At 45.7% G+C, this 17,319-nt stretch overlaps 1 protein-coding gene across 1 annotated transcript in view; it reads left to right on the top strand.

The window, feature by feature from the left end:
* The window catches only part of LOC136625825 (L-threonine ammonia-lyase-like), a 164,933-nt gene that overhangs the window by 69,197 nt on the left and 78,417 nt on the right, over positions 1-17,319 (top strand). The window contains exons 5-6 of the mRNA XM_066600348.1: positions 3,601-3,766; positions 11,068-11,164. Coding sequence (XP_066456445.1) covers positions 3,601-3,766; positions 11,068-11,164 — 263 coding nt within the window. The remainder of the gene's footprint in view (positions 1-3,600; positions 3,767-11,067; positions 11,165-17,319) is intronic.

The following is a 17,319-nucleotide window of genomic DNA, read 5'->3' as shown; positions in this document are numbered from 1 at the left end:
CCTTGTTACTAACAGCGGGAGACCACAAATTAGGTAGCGGTGGTTACCTGAAGTCCTGTTTGTCACTTGTGACGCCAACGTTCCATCCTCTGCAGAGAATCTTTGTAGATGGAATAAAGTAGTCCACACACACAGAGTGTCTCTTTAAAGACAAGAACTGGGAACGTTCAGTCCTGCCCATTTGCTTAAACGCTTCAGCACGTAAAAAATAACAGTTTGTACAGTGGTGTAGCAGTGAAGAATCTCGGGGCATCCATATCTCTACAGTCAAAGTTATCTGCAGATCCTTTCTCCCAGCAAAACTCTCTCCACCGACATACACTCACTTGTCCTTTTTCGCTAAGTAGCGGTTTCAGTCTCTCCCAGCACATGTGGAACTGGTGCTACACTCCCACGCGTTTCCCAACATATCCGGGCCTTCATTCTCTCCAGATCAAACAGTTGCATGGAGAATTCCTGATACGACTCGAAGGCCGCCTTTCTCCTTCCACCATTACTAACTCTTGTTGGCTGTCGTCTCCAACTCACAGACAGACCGACCAACTCATTGACTGCTCTCTCTCTCTCCCTTTTTTCCTCTCTGACTGACACGTGACCATGCTTTTTTACCACACAAGGCAAAACAATATTTTTTCTAGACAACACTAGACATGACCAGTAGAGATGAGCGAGCACCAAAATGCTCGGGTGCTCGTTACTCGAGTCGAACTTTCAGTGATGCTCGAGAGTTCGTTTGAGTAACGAACCCCATTGAAGTCAATGGGCGACTCGAGCATTTTTGTATATGACTGGTGCTCCGCTAAGGTTTTCATTTGTGAAAATCTTAGCAAATCACCAAAGTCATATAAAAAACACAGAAATGGATAGGGCAGGCGAGGAGCAACATGCAGGGCTGCATTTCGGGCTTCGAGGTCTCGCTATTAAGCTACAATAGTGGCAAGAGTGAGACACCCCCCCCCCCGCACTGTCAGCATAATGATCATTCTCCTCTGCCACAGCTGTAACAGCTGTGGCAGAGAAGAACGATGTTAGCCCATTGAATTCAATGGAGCCGGCAATACAGCCGGCTCCATTGAAAGCAATGTGCTGCCGGCGAGCGCGGGATGAATTTTCGGGAAGGGCTTAAAAATATAAGCCCTTACCTGAAAAAGAAAGATTTTAGTGTAAAAAAGAATAAAAATGCAGGCATTCTCTTCAATGGAGCCGCTGCTGCTGCCGGCGACTCCATTGAAGACAATGGTCCGCTGGCACACCTGAATTCTTTTTCAGGGAAGGACTTTACATATAAGCCATTCCCTGGAAATGAATTAAAAGTGATTTAAAAAACAAAAAAAATACATACTCACCTCCCTTCAGCTGCCGGGGCACAGCCGCGTGTTCTCCTGCTGTCCCCTGCACTGTGGTGCTGAACTGCTGTCATTCAGCTGAGAGCTGCGCTGAGCCAATCAGAGGCAACACTCACTCACCCATTCATGAATTCATGAATGGGTGTGAGTGAGATCTGCCTCTGATTGGCTCAGCGCTGAGCCAATCAGGGGCATGCCTGACTCACACCCCCTTCACACACACTGCAGGCCAGCCGCGCTGAACTCCGTCTGCCAGGACAAGGTGAGTATATATATATTTTTTATTTTTACACATTTCTGGATGAATTGCAGGGAAGGGCTTATATATTTAAGCCCTTCCCGACAATTCATCCTGCGATCGCCGGCAGCCCATTGCTTTCAATGGAGCCGGCTGTATTGCCGGCTCCATTGAATTCAATGGGCTAACATCGTTCTGCCGGGACAAGGTGAGTATATATTTTTTTTATTTTTACACATTTCTGGATGAATTGCAGGGAAGGGCTTATATATTTAAGCCCTTCCTGACAATTTATCCCGCGATCGCCGGCAGCCCATTGCTTTCAATGGAGTTGGTTGTATTGCCGGCTCCATTGAATTCAATGGTCAGTGCTTGTTTAATCGAGACGAGTACCGCCTGGTGCTCATCTCGAGTAACGAGCATCTCGAGCACCCTAATACTTGAACGAGCATCAAGCTTGGATGAGTATGCTCGCTCATCTCTAATGACCAGACATTAACTTATTCATGCCGGCAAACATCCAATACACATAAACCTGATGCATTCCACGTTTAAGACAGTGACACTAGACAGACATAAATCATGCATTCTGAGGTGCTGGAGGGGACCCCCAAACTCTGGGCCACTACACTTGCATGTCTGACAGTAAAATTTGGCTTATGAATAAAGAAATATCCAGCACACCATGATTGTTCCACAATTCACCAGGAATCCACTAGAGCAATATCCACAATCCAAATAATGTGACGGTATCTGTTGGGGTGTCAGGAAGAAGCCCATTGTATTTCTCCATTAAAAAACATGCAACGTTTTAATCCTGTTTGGGCCTTTGTCAAGTATACCAGAAAATGGTCAAATACATGATATACTGTATAACTAGTCAGATACAAAATAGTACACAAATTATTGCATGACTCCTCTCATTGAAGGTGTGTAAACAGCCAAAGCAAAGAAACAAGTTCTAGCGCTTATAGTGCGGGTGTAGAAGCAATATGTTGAGAGTTCAGGGACTGCCAGAAACCCTTTAGTATTCAGGTCCACCAGAAAAGTATTCTTTTATCAAGCTTGCCCTCTCCAAAATATGTTGTACCATCATATGTTTATTGCATTAATGGTTAAAAAGCTTTACTTCACACTGTTGAACCAGGAACCTTGATATTAGATGGCAACACCTTTCTTGGTGGACGTGAATACTGAGGCGTTTCTGGCAGTCCCTGAATATCCTCCGCAGTCCGCCACATATTGCTTCTATACCCGCACTTGGAGTGTTGGAACTTATGCTTTCTTTCTTTGGCCATTTCCTTTTATGACTGAGGTATTCTATTCCTTTGGGCTGTTCCATTTGCGCTCTCAGTCTCTGGATGTCCTGGGTGATGAGGGTTTGCTTTATTTTTGCTTGATGTATTTTAGTGTATAAGCTTGTTTGTTTTTATTGTTTGTGTTTTGTCACTTGGAGACTGAGTGATCAGGTGACCAGATGATGTCACTCATTGCATGTAGTGCAGCTGTATTGTAACTGGCCTGAGGAAGGTGCCATTCCGGCACCAAAACACAATGCCAAAAAAATCTCTTCCACTACAGCTCCTGGCCTTCCTACAGGCAGCACTTATCCATGATGGTCCAAGAGTATGTCAGCTCCATTTGCCTTCTGCGTGTCTAGGCTGGATGAGTGCCCAGAGTTTGCTGCCTTTGACATTATTGGGAATTGGAAATGGCCATCCTAATTCATGATGATTTTGGTGAAATCAGCCCAAACCCGACACAAACCGATTATTTCACTAGTCGCTCATCACTACTGGTTAACGTAAACTATTTGCTATTCCTACACTTCAATCATGGAATTGCAAATAAAAATGTATTTCATGCTTAGTTTATGCCCTGCTTTCAATACATATAGTTTCCTATTATTACATATCAGCAATGCAGTGAAGCCTACCTCACCAGTTACCCTTCACAACACTTAACTTGGACACCCTGTAAAATGCAATTATATTATCTCTTTATTTTCCTTTTCAGGGAAGACAGTGCTGGTTATCTTGCTGGACTAGGAACAGTCGGGCTGGAGATATATGAACAAGTGTCCAATTTAGATACCGTAATATTTCCTGCAGGTGGACATTGCGGCTTATTAGCCGGATCCGCAGCCGCCCTAAAACATCTGAATCCAAAAATCACAGTGATAGTAAGTGTATACCTGTTCAACCAGATGTAAATCTATTTTTGTGCTCGATGCTGTTGACTTCTGATTCAGATCACTATAACATTTGTAAATACTATAGATAAGAATATGAGCAGGACCATTAAAGGGGTTGTCTGAGTTCTAGTAAGATTGGATAGGGGTCAGGAAATGCTAAAATAGTAACAAACTAAGTTATGCTACTCACTCCAATCATCCAATAGACATTCCTGCTATGACTGTATTCCTACCCATTGCTCATGTGTGCAACGTCAATCAGTCCGGGCAAGACTCACAACTTCCTTTAAGAACTTCATATAGATGAGTGCATTCTGTTTTTAACACATTCAGTAACTTGAATGGACGATTCTGGTCTGAAAATTGCATCACAATGAGACGGGTTGGGATATATATATATATATATTATATATTTTAACACAGACCACCACCACATGTGAATACATACATTGACTTTAACGCATTAGTGCATTCTAGTTTCTTTCATACATCCATTGTTTTTAATGGAAGTTTTAAATTATGTACATCAATTGGGCCACGTTATGTTTCTTTTCACACATGTGAAAAACATGACACGCATTAACAATGCAAAAACTGAACAAAAATTAATGTAAAAAGCTCATACACTCTTAGTGAAATTATTCAGTTTTCACTGACCAAAACCACAATTTTCCACATGATTAAGACCATGCAATTTTACATGATACAGATTTTTTCACAACTGCATATGTTTGAGCATGCAGGGGAAAACAAAACTATAAGCTGCAGGAAGATGAGAAAAATGCCAACATGATACACGCTTTGTCGAAACAATCTGGACCTCAGAAGAAGTTGTTGTGTTGCTGCAAAACTCGGCATGCAGTTCCATCTCAGGCAGATATGTAAAAGATGAGAGTTGTGGTGTGATTAGATTAACGGTCTTGTCACCTGAGGTCCTAAAAGTGGTTTCCCCTTGGCCTATAAAAGGCTCTCGGAGGCTCCTTGTGTGTAGTGACCTCTTCTTCCGCTTGTGTAGAGCTTGTTGACCACTAGATGCCTCTACGACGCAGAGAAGAAATTTCACTCCCTTACCAGAATCTAAGAGGGAGCGCATTATTGAGATTTGTGAAGCTGGATGGTCGTATTGATGAATTGTTCCCAACCTGGACCGTTCTGACCAGACTTTTAGGAGGTTTTGGGACCAGTGGATGTGTGAGGGCACACAAGGTGACCGGGCTCAGGATGTCCCCAACAGACCACCAGTAGAGAGGAACATCTGATTGTCAAACAAGCACGAGCAGCTCAAACTGTTTTGTTGTCCACTATCCAGAAACCGGTGGCACCATTGTTACACCCCTGTGTCTGTTGGAACCATTTCCAGGCGCTTGGCTGAAGGACATTTTGTTTCATGGCGCCCATTATGTGTACGGCCTTTGACACCCACCGTCGCCTCCATTTGCAGTGGTGTCGTGAACATCGAAACTGGACTACTATGAAGTGAAACCAGGTGGTTGTCAGCAAATAATCCAGGTTTAGTTTGGGGACTGACGACAGCCGTGTTCCTGTCTGGAGAACATAAAAAGCATACCAAGCAGCATCTGATGTATTCAGCAAAGCTTAGTTTTTATTCCTCCATGTGAAAAATTACTGGCGAAGTTTCGGCTTCAACTGAGAAAGGCTTGAGAAAGGCTTCAGTTGAAGCCGAAACGTCGCCAGTCATTTTTCACATGGAGGAATAAAAACTAAGCTTTGCTGAATACATCAGATGCTGTCTGGTATGCTTTTCATGTTCTGTTGATTATTTGGGTTTGATCCAGACCCCACTGGGCTTTTGCAATTTTTTTACTCCTCACTGTTTATAACCGTAACTAAGGGAGTCATATTGGATTTTTTGGAGTATCTATTGAGTGCTGCAGTTGTGACTTACTTACACGTGTTCATGTCTGGACACCTTGAGGTGAGTGCCTCGATCCTGCCCCCACTGCTAGTGTGATGGTCTGAAGGGCCATCACATATGACAGTTGGTTACCCCATTTTGTCACGGTGATGCCAGTACTCCAAGTGGACCCTCGGAGGTGAAATTACGATGAAATAAATGAGTCGAGTCTAGTAGTATATTGGTAATCTGGAAGTACGCAGATTTACTGACTTTGGTATTTTGCAGTATAATTGAATTCACAATATTTCACAAAGGTACTTTGAACAGGTACATGCAGTTGTAGTAGTAAGCAGGCAATTGAAAACGATGAGAAATACAGTAACCTTTAACTTGATTAGGACCTGACTTCAATGCTCTCTCCTCTTCTTTACTGAACTGACTTGACAGACAAATTCCCCACTAGTTGATCTAGCTGAAGGATTGATTTGAGTTTAGTGAAGTGTAGATGAAGCAGAGGGCAAAGTGGCTGTAAGGCTAATCCTGGCTTTGAGTTCACCGGGTAGCTGTGACTCACTATTAGAAGAAGGCTGACCTCAGAAAGGTTCTCCTTTCCTCTGTTGTGAGATGCCAAGGGAATGGGTATACACTAGAGATGAGCGAACACCAAAATGTTCGGGTGTTCGTTATTCGAAACGAACTTCCCGCGATGTTCGAGGGTTCGTTTCGAATAACGAACCCCATTGAAGTCAATGGGCGACCAGAGCATTTTTGTATTTCGCCGATGCTCGCTAAGGTTTTCATGTGTGAAAATCTGGGCAATTCAAGAAAGTGATGGGAATGACACAGCAACGGATAGGGCAGGCGAGGGGCTACATGTTGGGCTGCATCTCAAGTTCACAGGTCCCACTATTAAGCCACAATACCGGCAAGAGTGCCCCCCCCCCCTCCCAACAACTTTTACTTCTGAAAAGCCCTCATTAGCATGGCATACCTTTGCTAAGCACCACACTAGCTACAACAAAGCACAATCACTGCCTGGATGACACTCCGCTGCCACTTCTCCTGGGTTACATGCTGACCAACCGCCCCCCCCTCCCCCCCACAGCGCACACCAAAGTGTCCCTGCGCAGCCTTCAGCTGCCCTCATGCCACACCACCCTCATGTCTATTTAGAAGTGCGTCTGCCATGAGGAGGAACCGCAGGCACACACTGCAGAGGGTTGGCACGGCTAGGCAGCGACCCTCTTTAAAAGGGGCGGGGCGATAGCCCACAATGCTGTACAGAAGCAATGAGAAATATAATCCTGTGCCACCGCCATCAGGAGCTGCACACGTGGGCATAGCAATGGGGAACCTATGTGCCACACACTATTCATTCTGTCAAGGTGTCTGCATGCCCCAGTCAGACTGGTAATATGTACCTTAACAGTAGCCGCGTTGGTGGTAATGTGGTGGTGACTGCGGACCTAGTAGCACGGTTGTATTTTGTTGGTTTTCGGAATGCGGCCAGGATTAAGTGGGCCGTGGCGGGGGGATGGTGTGAGGGCTCTCTTGTTGTGTCGGTAAAGGTGAAATTCTTGGACTGCCACCAGACGAACCAATGCAAAGGCATTTGCCAAGAATGTTTTCCCTGTTGGAGGAGGAGGGGGATGTTTTTGAGGCACTACGTGTCCTCTCCACGTGTCCGTGGTTATATGCACCTTAACAGTAACCGCGTTGGTGGGAAATGGCCTCGCCGCCATCATGTCTTTGGGAAGCCTCTGTTTCCACACCCCAGAGACATACCATTAGCAGCGGTATAGGCAGAGCCCAGAATTCGTAACATTTCAGCCGTAGCATTAGGACAGGCCCCACTAACATATCAGTAGCAGCATTATAGGAGGAGCGCAGTCTTCGTTCCATGTCAGCAATAGTAGCACTCAAGACAGGCCCCAGTAACAATTCCGAAGCAGCAGTATAGCGGGAGCGCAGTCTTCGTTCCATGTCAGCAATAGTAGCACTCAAGACAGGCCCCAGTAACAATTCTGAAGCAGCAGTATAGTGGGAGCGCAGTCTTAGTTCCATTTCAGTAGCCTTAGTATAGCCAAGGCCCAAGTTACATTTATGTAGCTAAAGTGTAGGCCAACCCCACACACCTTTCTGTACCATGAGTGCAGGCGAAGAACATACAAATTGCTATGATTACACTGTAGGTGAGGGCCCCAAAAAATTGGTGTACCAACAGTACTAATGTACCTCAGTAAAAATTGGCCATGCCCAACCAAGATGGCAGGTGAATCGCTTTGGTTAATGTGGCTTAAGTGGTAACTAGGCCTGGAGGCAGCCCAGTGTAACGAAAAATTGGTTCAAGTTAAAGTTCCAACGCTTTTAAGCGCATTGAAACTTATAAAAATTGTTCAGAAAAATTATTTGAGTGAGCCTTGTGGCCCTAAGAAAAATTGCCCGTTCAGCGTGATTACGTGAGGTTTCAGGAGGAGGAGCAGGAGGAGGAGGAGGAATATTAGACACAGATTGATGAAGCAGAAATGTCCCCGTTTTGGATGGTGAGAGAGAACGTAGCTTCCATCCGCGGGTGCAGCCTACGTATTGCTTACGTATCGCTGCGGTCCGCTGGTGGAGAACAGAAGTCTGGGGAAATCCAGCCTTTGTTCATCTTGATGAGTGCTAGCCTGTCGGCACTGTCGGTTGACAAGCGGCTACGCTTATCTGTGATGATTCCCCCAGCCGCACTAAACACCCTCTCCGACAAGACGCTAGCCGCAGGACAAGCAAGCACCTCCAGGGCATACAGCGCTAGCTCAGGCCACGTGTCCAGCTTCGACACCCAGTAGTTGTAGGGGGCAGAGGCGTCACCGAGGATGGTCGTGCGATCGGCTACGTACTCCCTCACCATCCTTTTACAGTGCTCCCGCCGACTCAGCCTTGACTGGGGAGCGGTGACACAGTCTTGCTGGGGAGCCATAAAGCTGGCCGGGCCCTTAAAGACTGTTGCACTGCCTGGGATGTACATGCTACTCGATCTCCGCACCTCCCCTGCTACCTTGCCCTCGGTACTGCGCCTTCTGCCACTAGCGCTGTCGGCTGGGAATTTTACCATCAGCTTGTCCGCAAGGGTCCTGTGGTATAGCAACACTCTCGAACCCCTTTCCTCTTCGGGAATGAGAGTGGGCAGGTTCTCCTTATAGCGTTCGTCGAGCAGTGTGTACACCCAGTAATCCGTTGTGGCCAGAATGCGTGCAATGCGAGGGTCACGAGAAAGGCATCCTAACATGAAGTCAGCCATGTGTGCCAGGGTACCAGTACGCAACACATGGCTGTCTTCACTAGGAAGATCACTTTCAGGATCCTCCTCCTCCTCCTCCTCCTCCTCAGGCCATACACGCTGAAAGGATGACAGGCAATCAGCCGGTGTACCGTCAGCAGCGGGCCAAGCTGTGTCTTCCCCCTCCTCCTCATCCTCCTCATGCTCCTCCTCCTCCTCCTGTACGCGCTGAGAAATAGACAGGAGGGTGCCCTGACTATCCAGCGGCATACTGTCTTCCACCGCCCCCATTTCCGAGCGCAAAGCAGCTGCCTTTATGGTTTGCAGGGAATTTCTTTAGTGGAGGAAGCATACACCTCCGCAGATACCACCACCGAGCTGGGGCCCGCAATTCTGGGGGTGGGTAGGACGTGAGCGGTCCCAGGCTCTGACTCTGTCCCAGCCTCCACTAAATTCACCCAATGTGCCGTCAGGGAGATGTAGTGGCCCTGTCCGCCTGTGCTTGTCCAATCAGGAGGCTGGAACTGGCACACGTCATGGGGCGGAGCTACGCGATGATGCGTACAAGGGGGCGGAGCCAAAACGCTGATGCTTCCAAGACCAGCCGAAGGGAGAAGATGCATCTGCGCAAGCGCGTCTAAAAAAGCAAGAAGACACCGAAGTAAGACGGAACCATGGCATTGGGGACGCTAGCAACGGAGCAGGTAAGTGAATAACTTCTGTATGGCTCATATTTAATGCACGATGTATATTACAAAGTGCATTAATATGGCCATACAGAAGTGTATAGACCCACTTGCTGCCGCGAGACAACCCCTTTAAGTATTGAGGCTAAATGCAACATTTTTGAAGCTTAAAGGGGTTGTTCCACACAAAAAATATCATCTATAGTTAAATCCAGCCCATAATTGTAAATATATTTCGTATTTACATTTAATATTTTTTTAAATTTTCTGTCCTTGGATATTCCAGCACTAATGTTAGAATAGCGCCTTCTGCTGTCTCTGTTCACCTCCGTAATTGTTTCAAGGTGGTCATACCTCCTCAGTCTTGCTCTCCTCTCTGCACTGGGGAGAACTTCCTCTTGGGATGAGCAGCTGCTCCTGAAGTTGCTGCGTCCTCTGATGTTACTGCGAGTAGGTGCCACCAGCTTGAAAGATTTACTGAGAACACAGAAAGGCTCTTCAACAGAACCAGCAGGTAGCGCTATTCTAACATTAACCTGGAATATCTGGGGGGTAGAAACATTTTTTTTAATCAGTGCTAATACAGAAAATGTTTAGAATTATGGACTGGATTTAAAAATAAACATTTTTTTGTGGGACAACCCTTTTACACACAAAGATAATCATCGAATGGTAGAGTTGAACAGGACCTCCAGGGTCATCTGGTCCAACCCCCTGCTTAGTGCAGGATTCACTAAATCATCCCAGACAGATATTTGTCCAGCCTTTATTTGAACACTTCCATTGAAGTTCCTCTCATTCATCACCTTCACTGTCAAAAAGTTTTTTCTAATATCTAATTTGTGTCTCCTCCCTTTCAGTTTCATCCCATTGCTTCTAGTCTTTCCTTGTGCAGATGAGAGTAGGGCTGATCTTTCTGCACTGTGACAGCCCTTCAGATATTTGTAGACGGCTATTAAGTCTCCTCTCAGCCTTCTTTTTTGCAAGATCTAGAAAATCTTTCAAATGACTGAAAGATTTAGCGATCTATTTGCATAAATAGTTAATGGCCATTAAGACTTGATCATCTTCATTTGCATGTAAAAGGACCTGTAGAAGTTGCTTGCAGAGCGCAGGTGTGTTTAAACACACACCCAGCTGTGCAAACAGCTGCATTGTTCTCCTCATGGCTGCTGACACATTGCACTGTTCTCCTTGAGGCTAGTGTAAATATGCCGTGGGGATAACATCTTGCAGTCAATTGAAAGATGAGCAAAATACATTCAAATGGAACGTATTTGCTCTGTCTTTCAGCAGCTGAACGATGGATATTAAGTGAACTAAAATCCATTGTTCAAACGAAAAGTGCACAATGCCCCCTTTTAAATGTAATGATTATCACTCATTTCTGACCATTTGGACGAATTTTGAGTGATAAATCGTTGCTTGTAAAAGGGCCTTTATTTGGATATCTTTTTTCTAACTGTTTTCTTCTATTGTTTAGGGTGTGGAGAGTGAAAAGTTCCCCATTGTACAACAAGCATTGAAAACAGGACGCTGCTCAACAGAACACGACTATCTCACTCATCCCTTGTATGGGGGTAAGATTCGGCTTGAACACCTCATTTACATAATCATCTATGGCCCTTTTACACGGGCTGAGTCTTTTACGATTCTCGTTTGCCCGAGCGATGGAGCTGATGATGTCATCACCATCTCGTCTGCTCTCCGCTTGCCTGTTTTGACTGCACGATTCTCATTTAATATCCCACAGTTCTTGTGCACTTATTCAGTGTTTCACATTCCTATCTTCTAAAATTTTTGTGTTTGCAGCTACTTGATATCAGGCAAGTATTCATGAGTTATTAGTAAAGTGTTATGTCATATTACTCAGAAATCTGCATTAATGTAATACATAATAATATATATCAGTGTTCTGTATTTAATATGTTCCAGACTGCATGAAGTAGCCAGTGGTATTCTTAGCTTCTCTGCCTTTTTCTGGAGACCGAAAATGTGAACATTGACTATTGGGGTGACCACACAACTTTCAAAAGGAAAAATGCAGTGAAGCCAACAGGAGCCAAATTGGCACAATGCTCTTCTAGTCCTGCTTACACTTTGTTTTAGCAGTCAGGAGGGGTGACAACTCAGATACCAAGTCCAGACTTTGCTGGTATATCCTAGTTATGTGCCATCACTGTTCTGTAGCAGCTATCCTCCACTTTTTTCTTTGCTCTTTATTCAATGGCATCACAAGCTGCCATCATATTTTTATTTAATTCTTCCAGTTATTTATCATCATATATTTTATAGTGTCCAACAATCAGCACCAGATGACACTGAACATATGACATTGAAACCTAAATTTTAAAATAACTCAAAGGCTTAGGGCTCATGCCCATGACTATGTTTTCACTGCATATTACAAGTGCATTGAACAGACGTGTGATACGCAGTGAATGAGCTGAATAAAAGTCAATGCACAACTAGCTCCTGAATTGGTGTGGGAAGCACTGTGGCTCCAGGAGTTGGGGGTGAGGGGGCTCTGGACCTCACGGAGGCCTAGGAGGCTCCAGAGCTAAAGACCACAGGGGGGAAATAGACATCCTCCTGCGGGGAGTGCTGGGAAAAGAGCTCTGGGCAGATGTTGCCCGCAGCCCCAGTTGGATCACAGGTCCAGCGCTCATAGGCCCGGCTCCGGCAGTGCCTTTTTCTGGCGTTGAGATGCCACAGGTCTAAAAAGCAAAAAGACTTCCTCTGCAGGCTCTGCCTGCAGGTCTGAGGCAAAAAGGGTCTCAACAGCCACCCTCATGGTGGTAACAAAGCTCTGAGGAAGCTTACGAAAGTGGGGGCGATCGACCGGCAGTATAGGTCTGCCCAATCCTCAAGCATCTGGCATTTGAGATAGTCCAAGACCCCAAACTGGACTTGCACACTGGACAAAGGAGTATTGTTCAGGCCTGCCAGGGATACTTGAGGGGGAGCCCTTGACTTCGAGATGTGACTGAGACCGCCTCTCCTCCAGTGGCCGACACTGTTGGCGGCTGGACTCTGGGGAATCCTCCAAGTTAGTTGAGGCTGTCTCCAGGGTTGCCTCCAGCTCCTCCGTGGCCTCTGCCTCCTCCTCCTCTTTGCCCTGATTGCTGGATGTCCTAATGGGAGGAAGGGGAACCAAAAAAAAAAGAGAAAGGCCTTGTCACTGGGCTCTACCATCTTCTCCCCTGGCGGTAGCTTGGGACCCCACCACGTTACTGCTGGGGGAGATCATGGGGGTTGTAACCTGGGGGTACCTTAAGTCCAATTGTCATTCATGATGCCACCATTCTGTCCTCTACGGCGGATCTCTCAGATGTAATAAAGTAGTCCACACACAGGGTAACTTTCTGAGCAAGAACCGAGAACAGTCGATTCTGTTTGTTTACGGAAAACTCCTGAACTTCGATCCAAATAAACAGTCTGTGTACAAAAACAACAAGTCATAGTGGTGCAACCGGGAGAATTCTCAGGGCATCTGGATAATCCACAGTCCAAGTTAGCTGTGAAATTCTTCTCCTGGCAAACTCTCTCTCTCTCTCTCTTTGGGGTTGCCTGGATGTGTCCACTTAAATTTCTCTAAGGCCACCTGCACACGGGATTCCCGCACCGGAGTTCAACCCGATGCCTGGATGGTGACCCCAGCGTATCTCCCTGCCATCTTCTCCTCTGCTGCGGATGTGCCAGCCGACGCACTGGCGCACATGTGCAGTATAGAGGACACCATGCCATCGCTGTGGCAATGACGCGGCTGCCGCGACCATTCTGCAATCATCATTGCAGAATGGTCGTGGGACGGACGGCTTCCACTGACTTCAATAGAAGTTCCGCACAAGATTGCAGCATGGGGAGGGTGGGGGGATATCGCAATTGATTTCTGCTCATGGGCAGGAACATGGAGTTTCACAATAGCATTCTAAGGGTTGGATTTGCTGCAGAATCTGGAGGCGGAATCCCCCTCCGGATTTCCCAATGCAAATCCGCTCGTGTGCAGGAGGCCTAAGGCTGGGTACAAACGGGGCGGAATTGCTGACAGACTTTCTGTGTGGGCTTTCTGCATGGAAAATCCGCCAGCAATTATTATTCTGGAATAAAGCAGCAAAGATTTGCAAAAATCTCGTCCACACGCTGCGGCCACTCTGCGCTGAAATTGACTTGCCGAGCGGAATCTAAAGCTGTGGCATGTCAATTTTATTGCTGTTTCCACTGCAGCCATCTCTCCTCTCTATGGGAAAGAGCTAGCCGCAGCAGAATAAGCCACTTGAAAGCCTACAGGACTTCAAGCTGCGGAAATCTCGCTGAATTTCCGTGCGGTCCCGCTACGGACATTCCGCGGGATTTCCGCTCCAGGTAAATTCAGCCTTGGAAGAAAAAAAAGGTCGAGATAGGGAAGAGTATATCGCTTTTGAACGGAATTAATCATTGCGTAATGCGTATGCTACGTTCCAACTTCAAGGCATTTGAAGGTTGCCTAGCAGTTGTTTGATTGAGCTGAAGTTTTGCACAGCCTGTTTTTTTGGTGACTGGGACATGAGTAGGGGTGTGGAAGCAGCAAAAATTTTACTTTTGCAAAATTACCTATAGCTAAGGGCCACCCTTATAATATATTATTCATTATACACACTTCCTAATTTCCAGGGTGCTACATATAAGTGGCGAGTCAGTAACAAGAGTGTCGCTCAGGGTGTCATTACAATCATTTTCAGTTTGGAGATTTGAGCATATATTGAGTTTATAAAATCTACAATGCAAAGTTTGAAAGTTCCATAAAAATCCTTCTTCACAAGAGTCTTCTGTTTCTTATTAAAAAGAACTTGTTCGAGTTTTCCAACCAAACAGACTCAAAACAAAATAATTACGCTGATTTTCCGTTACATTGTTTCCACTCAGCTCAGAGGCGCTTTAAATGCATTAGTAGATACAATGTATTCTTGCTTTAGCTTTCTGTCATCATAAGGCTTCTTTCCCACGAGCATATATCGGCCCGCTGTTTTCACGGTTGGTCGATATACGCTGTGATCTGATGCATTGGATTCCAATGCATCAGATCATATGGCCATATTTCCATTACGTAAAAGTGCCCGGCCAGCCAATATAAAGCCAGGTGTTTTTATGTCAGGCTAAGCCCCGTCCTCTCCCCTTGTTTGCAGCCAGCAATGGGAGGAGGCGGGACGGGGCGGCACTTAGCTCCGCCCCCACCCATTGCAATCTGTCGGAGGGGACGAGAAAGGAGGTGAGCTGGCGAAGGGGCGACGGCATGGCGGCCTTGGCGTATATGCGCTGAGGCCCATGCCGTCTGATTGGGCACACAAACGTTAGATGCAAATCCGTTCATGAGCATTAACTACTCAGACCGTAGCGTATATCGGCCGGCTGTGAAAACGGCGGCAGATATAAGCTTGTGGGAACAAAGCCTAAGAGTTACAGAGCACACTGCGGCATGAAGTTCAGGAAGGTAACTTGGATCACAGATCTGCGGCTTTAATAGTCTTTATTTAGCACAACATTAAAATTATTGACGCTTTTGTTATTTCTGTTCTGTGAGAATGTGGGATCTGCGAGACTGCGGCTAAAAATGAAGCAGATTACAGTCTCTGCGGCTCTATGCCACTTTATTAGAGACATCTACCCTCATGATTGAAGTTAAGGCCCTTTTACACACAATGATTGTTGCTGAAAAGCCTTCTTTTGAGCGATAATTGTTGTGTGTAAATGTGTGCCCATCAAGCAGTTACTGTGCACTTTTTGTCTATCGCTGAGTTCAGCTCAGTTTAAAATCCATCTAGACTGATAAGAGGGACTGCACGCCGAGTTCTCAGCGGGCAGCGCTGCAAACATTCTTTCAGCAACTGCCCTTAGAGAATAATAGGGATGTATTTCGAGAACAGACCACCCGCTGTTCTCTAAATACATGCAAATGAAGCTAGTTAGCTCCTAATGGGCCCATAATTAGCCCATTAGTAGCTAATGCAAAATGATCACTCAAAACTATCAGTTTCTATTGAATTTTGAGCGATCATCTGTGTGTAAATGGACTTTTCCCCTGTATGGGAATTACCCTCGTGACCCCAGGGGGCAGCATCACATCAAGGGGATCAGTTCCACTGTGAATTCACATTAGAATCGAGCTATCTGAGTGACAACCAGAGGGTTTGATGCTGAATTAGCTGTGCCAGGATTTAAGAATCTGCCAACCTTGTGAGGATTTCTTGTGCACTGGAGTCAAGAGAATCCGAAAAAGATGAGATGGAGGAAAAACACCCAGCAAAAGTGGATAAGTGAAGTGGATGTAAGCAATGTGTTTCTGAAACCCATCAGAGGAGGATGTCAAGAATTGTTCAGAAGAACAGGCGGCGCATGGTCATGCCCAACTGCAGCCTAACATATCACTGTGTAATACCCCAGAGTTGAGGTCCCAAAGCATTATTACTATATCATGTGAAGTGTATATATGTATAAGTAGATATGTGTGTCACTTTAAGTGGTCAACAAGGGATTAGGTTCTGGTGTTCCTACCACCAAACACTGCATGACTTTGCAGAATGCACCCTAACCTGTTCTAGCACCTGTCAATCACCTCTAGCTAGCCTGGGAATAGGTAGATAGATTTCCCCTAGCTCAGAATAAGTCTAGAGGGAGAGTATAAAAGGTGTAGAGTGGGAGGGGTTAGCCAGTCTAGTCCAGTCCAGATAAGCCTGAGATAGAAACCTGGAAGGAAGAAGGCAACCATCTACTGTAGCCAGTGCGGTGGGAAGGAGAACATCAAGTGTGAGTACTAACAACCGAAGACTATTGAGAGGAAGAGAGAGAGAGAACAGAGAAGAAAGGAAAAGAAGTCAAGTTTATGTTGTAATGTCAGGAGGAGAGAGACATAGTAGCAAGTAGCAGTTAACCCTTTCTAGTCACAGCTCACTAACAGAGTCTATAGTGAATGATGCACATGGAGTCTGTAATATAAAAACTGACAACGCAATGAGAATAATGTAACTGCTATTGGGACGAAGAACACGCGCCTACTAAGGTTGGAATTGTTTTAATCTAAAATTTGCTTCCTGAAGTACTTCCTATCACCTATAGCAACTGCACTGAGATACCACACGGCACTACAGGAGAGCCAGGACTACTACCCCCATTATTGTTTAGTTCTCCAATTTTTGTATTTATTATTTTTGTCTGGAATGGGTCCCTATCCATATACGGATTGGCATCATGACAGCTACTATCTTTCCCTACCTGACTCTACGGCTAGCAGGCTAGAACAGCTGCCTGTATTATTTTATTAGTTTTACCACTGGTGTAGCCAGTGGCGCACGTGGAGTCTAATCTAAAAACTGCCATTTTTCTTCCCTGCTGGGAGGAGCAGCTGGGCCACCGTGACTACCAATCTCATTTTCTTCGCTGCATAATACCTCCTACATCTGGGTCGCTGCATCTGGGTTCCAACTAACAGAATGCACAACTAAAGGTGCCTTAGCACTGATGGACTAAAACAGACAATGACTAATTTGAGGGCCATAACTGTCATAGAGAAACTGAAAGGAAAGACTCCAGTGTGCAAAAATTGGATTGCTGAGCTGTAAAGAAACATCTCCTGGTCAGACTGATCCAGATAGCTGTTGCACTGTGCTGATGGAAGGGCAGAATTTGCCAAAAAAATAAAACATGAATCAATGACCCCTTCCTGTCAGCACCTTCTAGAAGAAGCTTCCTGTGCACAGGG

The sequence above is a fragment of the Eleutherodactylus coqui genome, chromosome 4 (genome assembly GCF_035609145.1).
Source record: "Eleutherodactylus coqui strain aEleCoq1 chromosome 4, aEleCoq1.hap1, whole genome shotgun sequence".
Classification (NCBI taxonomy): domain Eukaryota; kingdom Metazoa; phylum Chordata; class Amphibia; order Anura; family Eleutherodactylidae; genus Eleutherodactylus; species Eleutherodactylus coqui.
The sequence above is the reverse complement of the archived record's forward strand: the minus strand, read 5'-3'. Positions and strand labels throughout refer to the sequence as shown.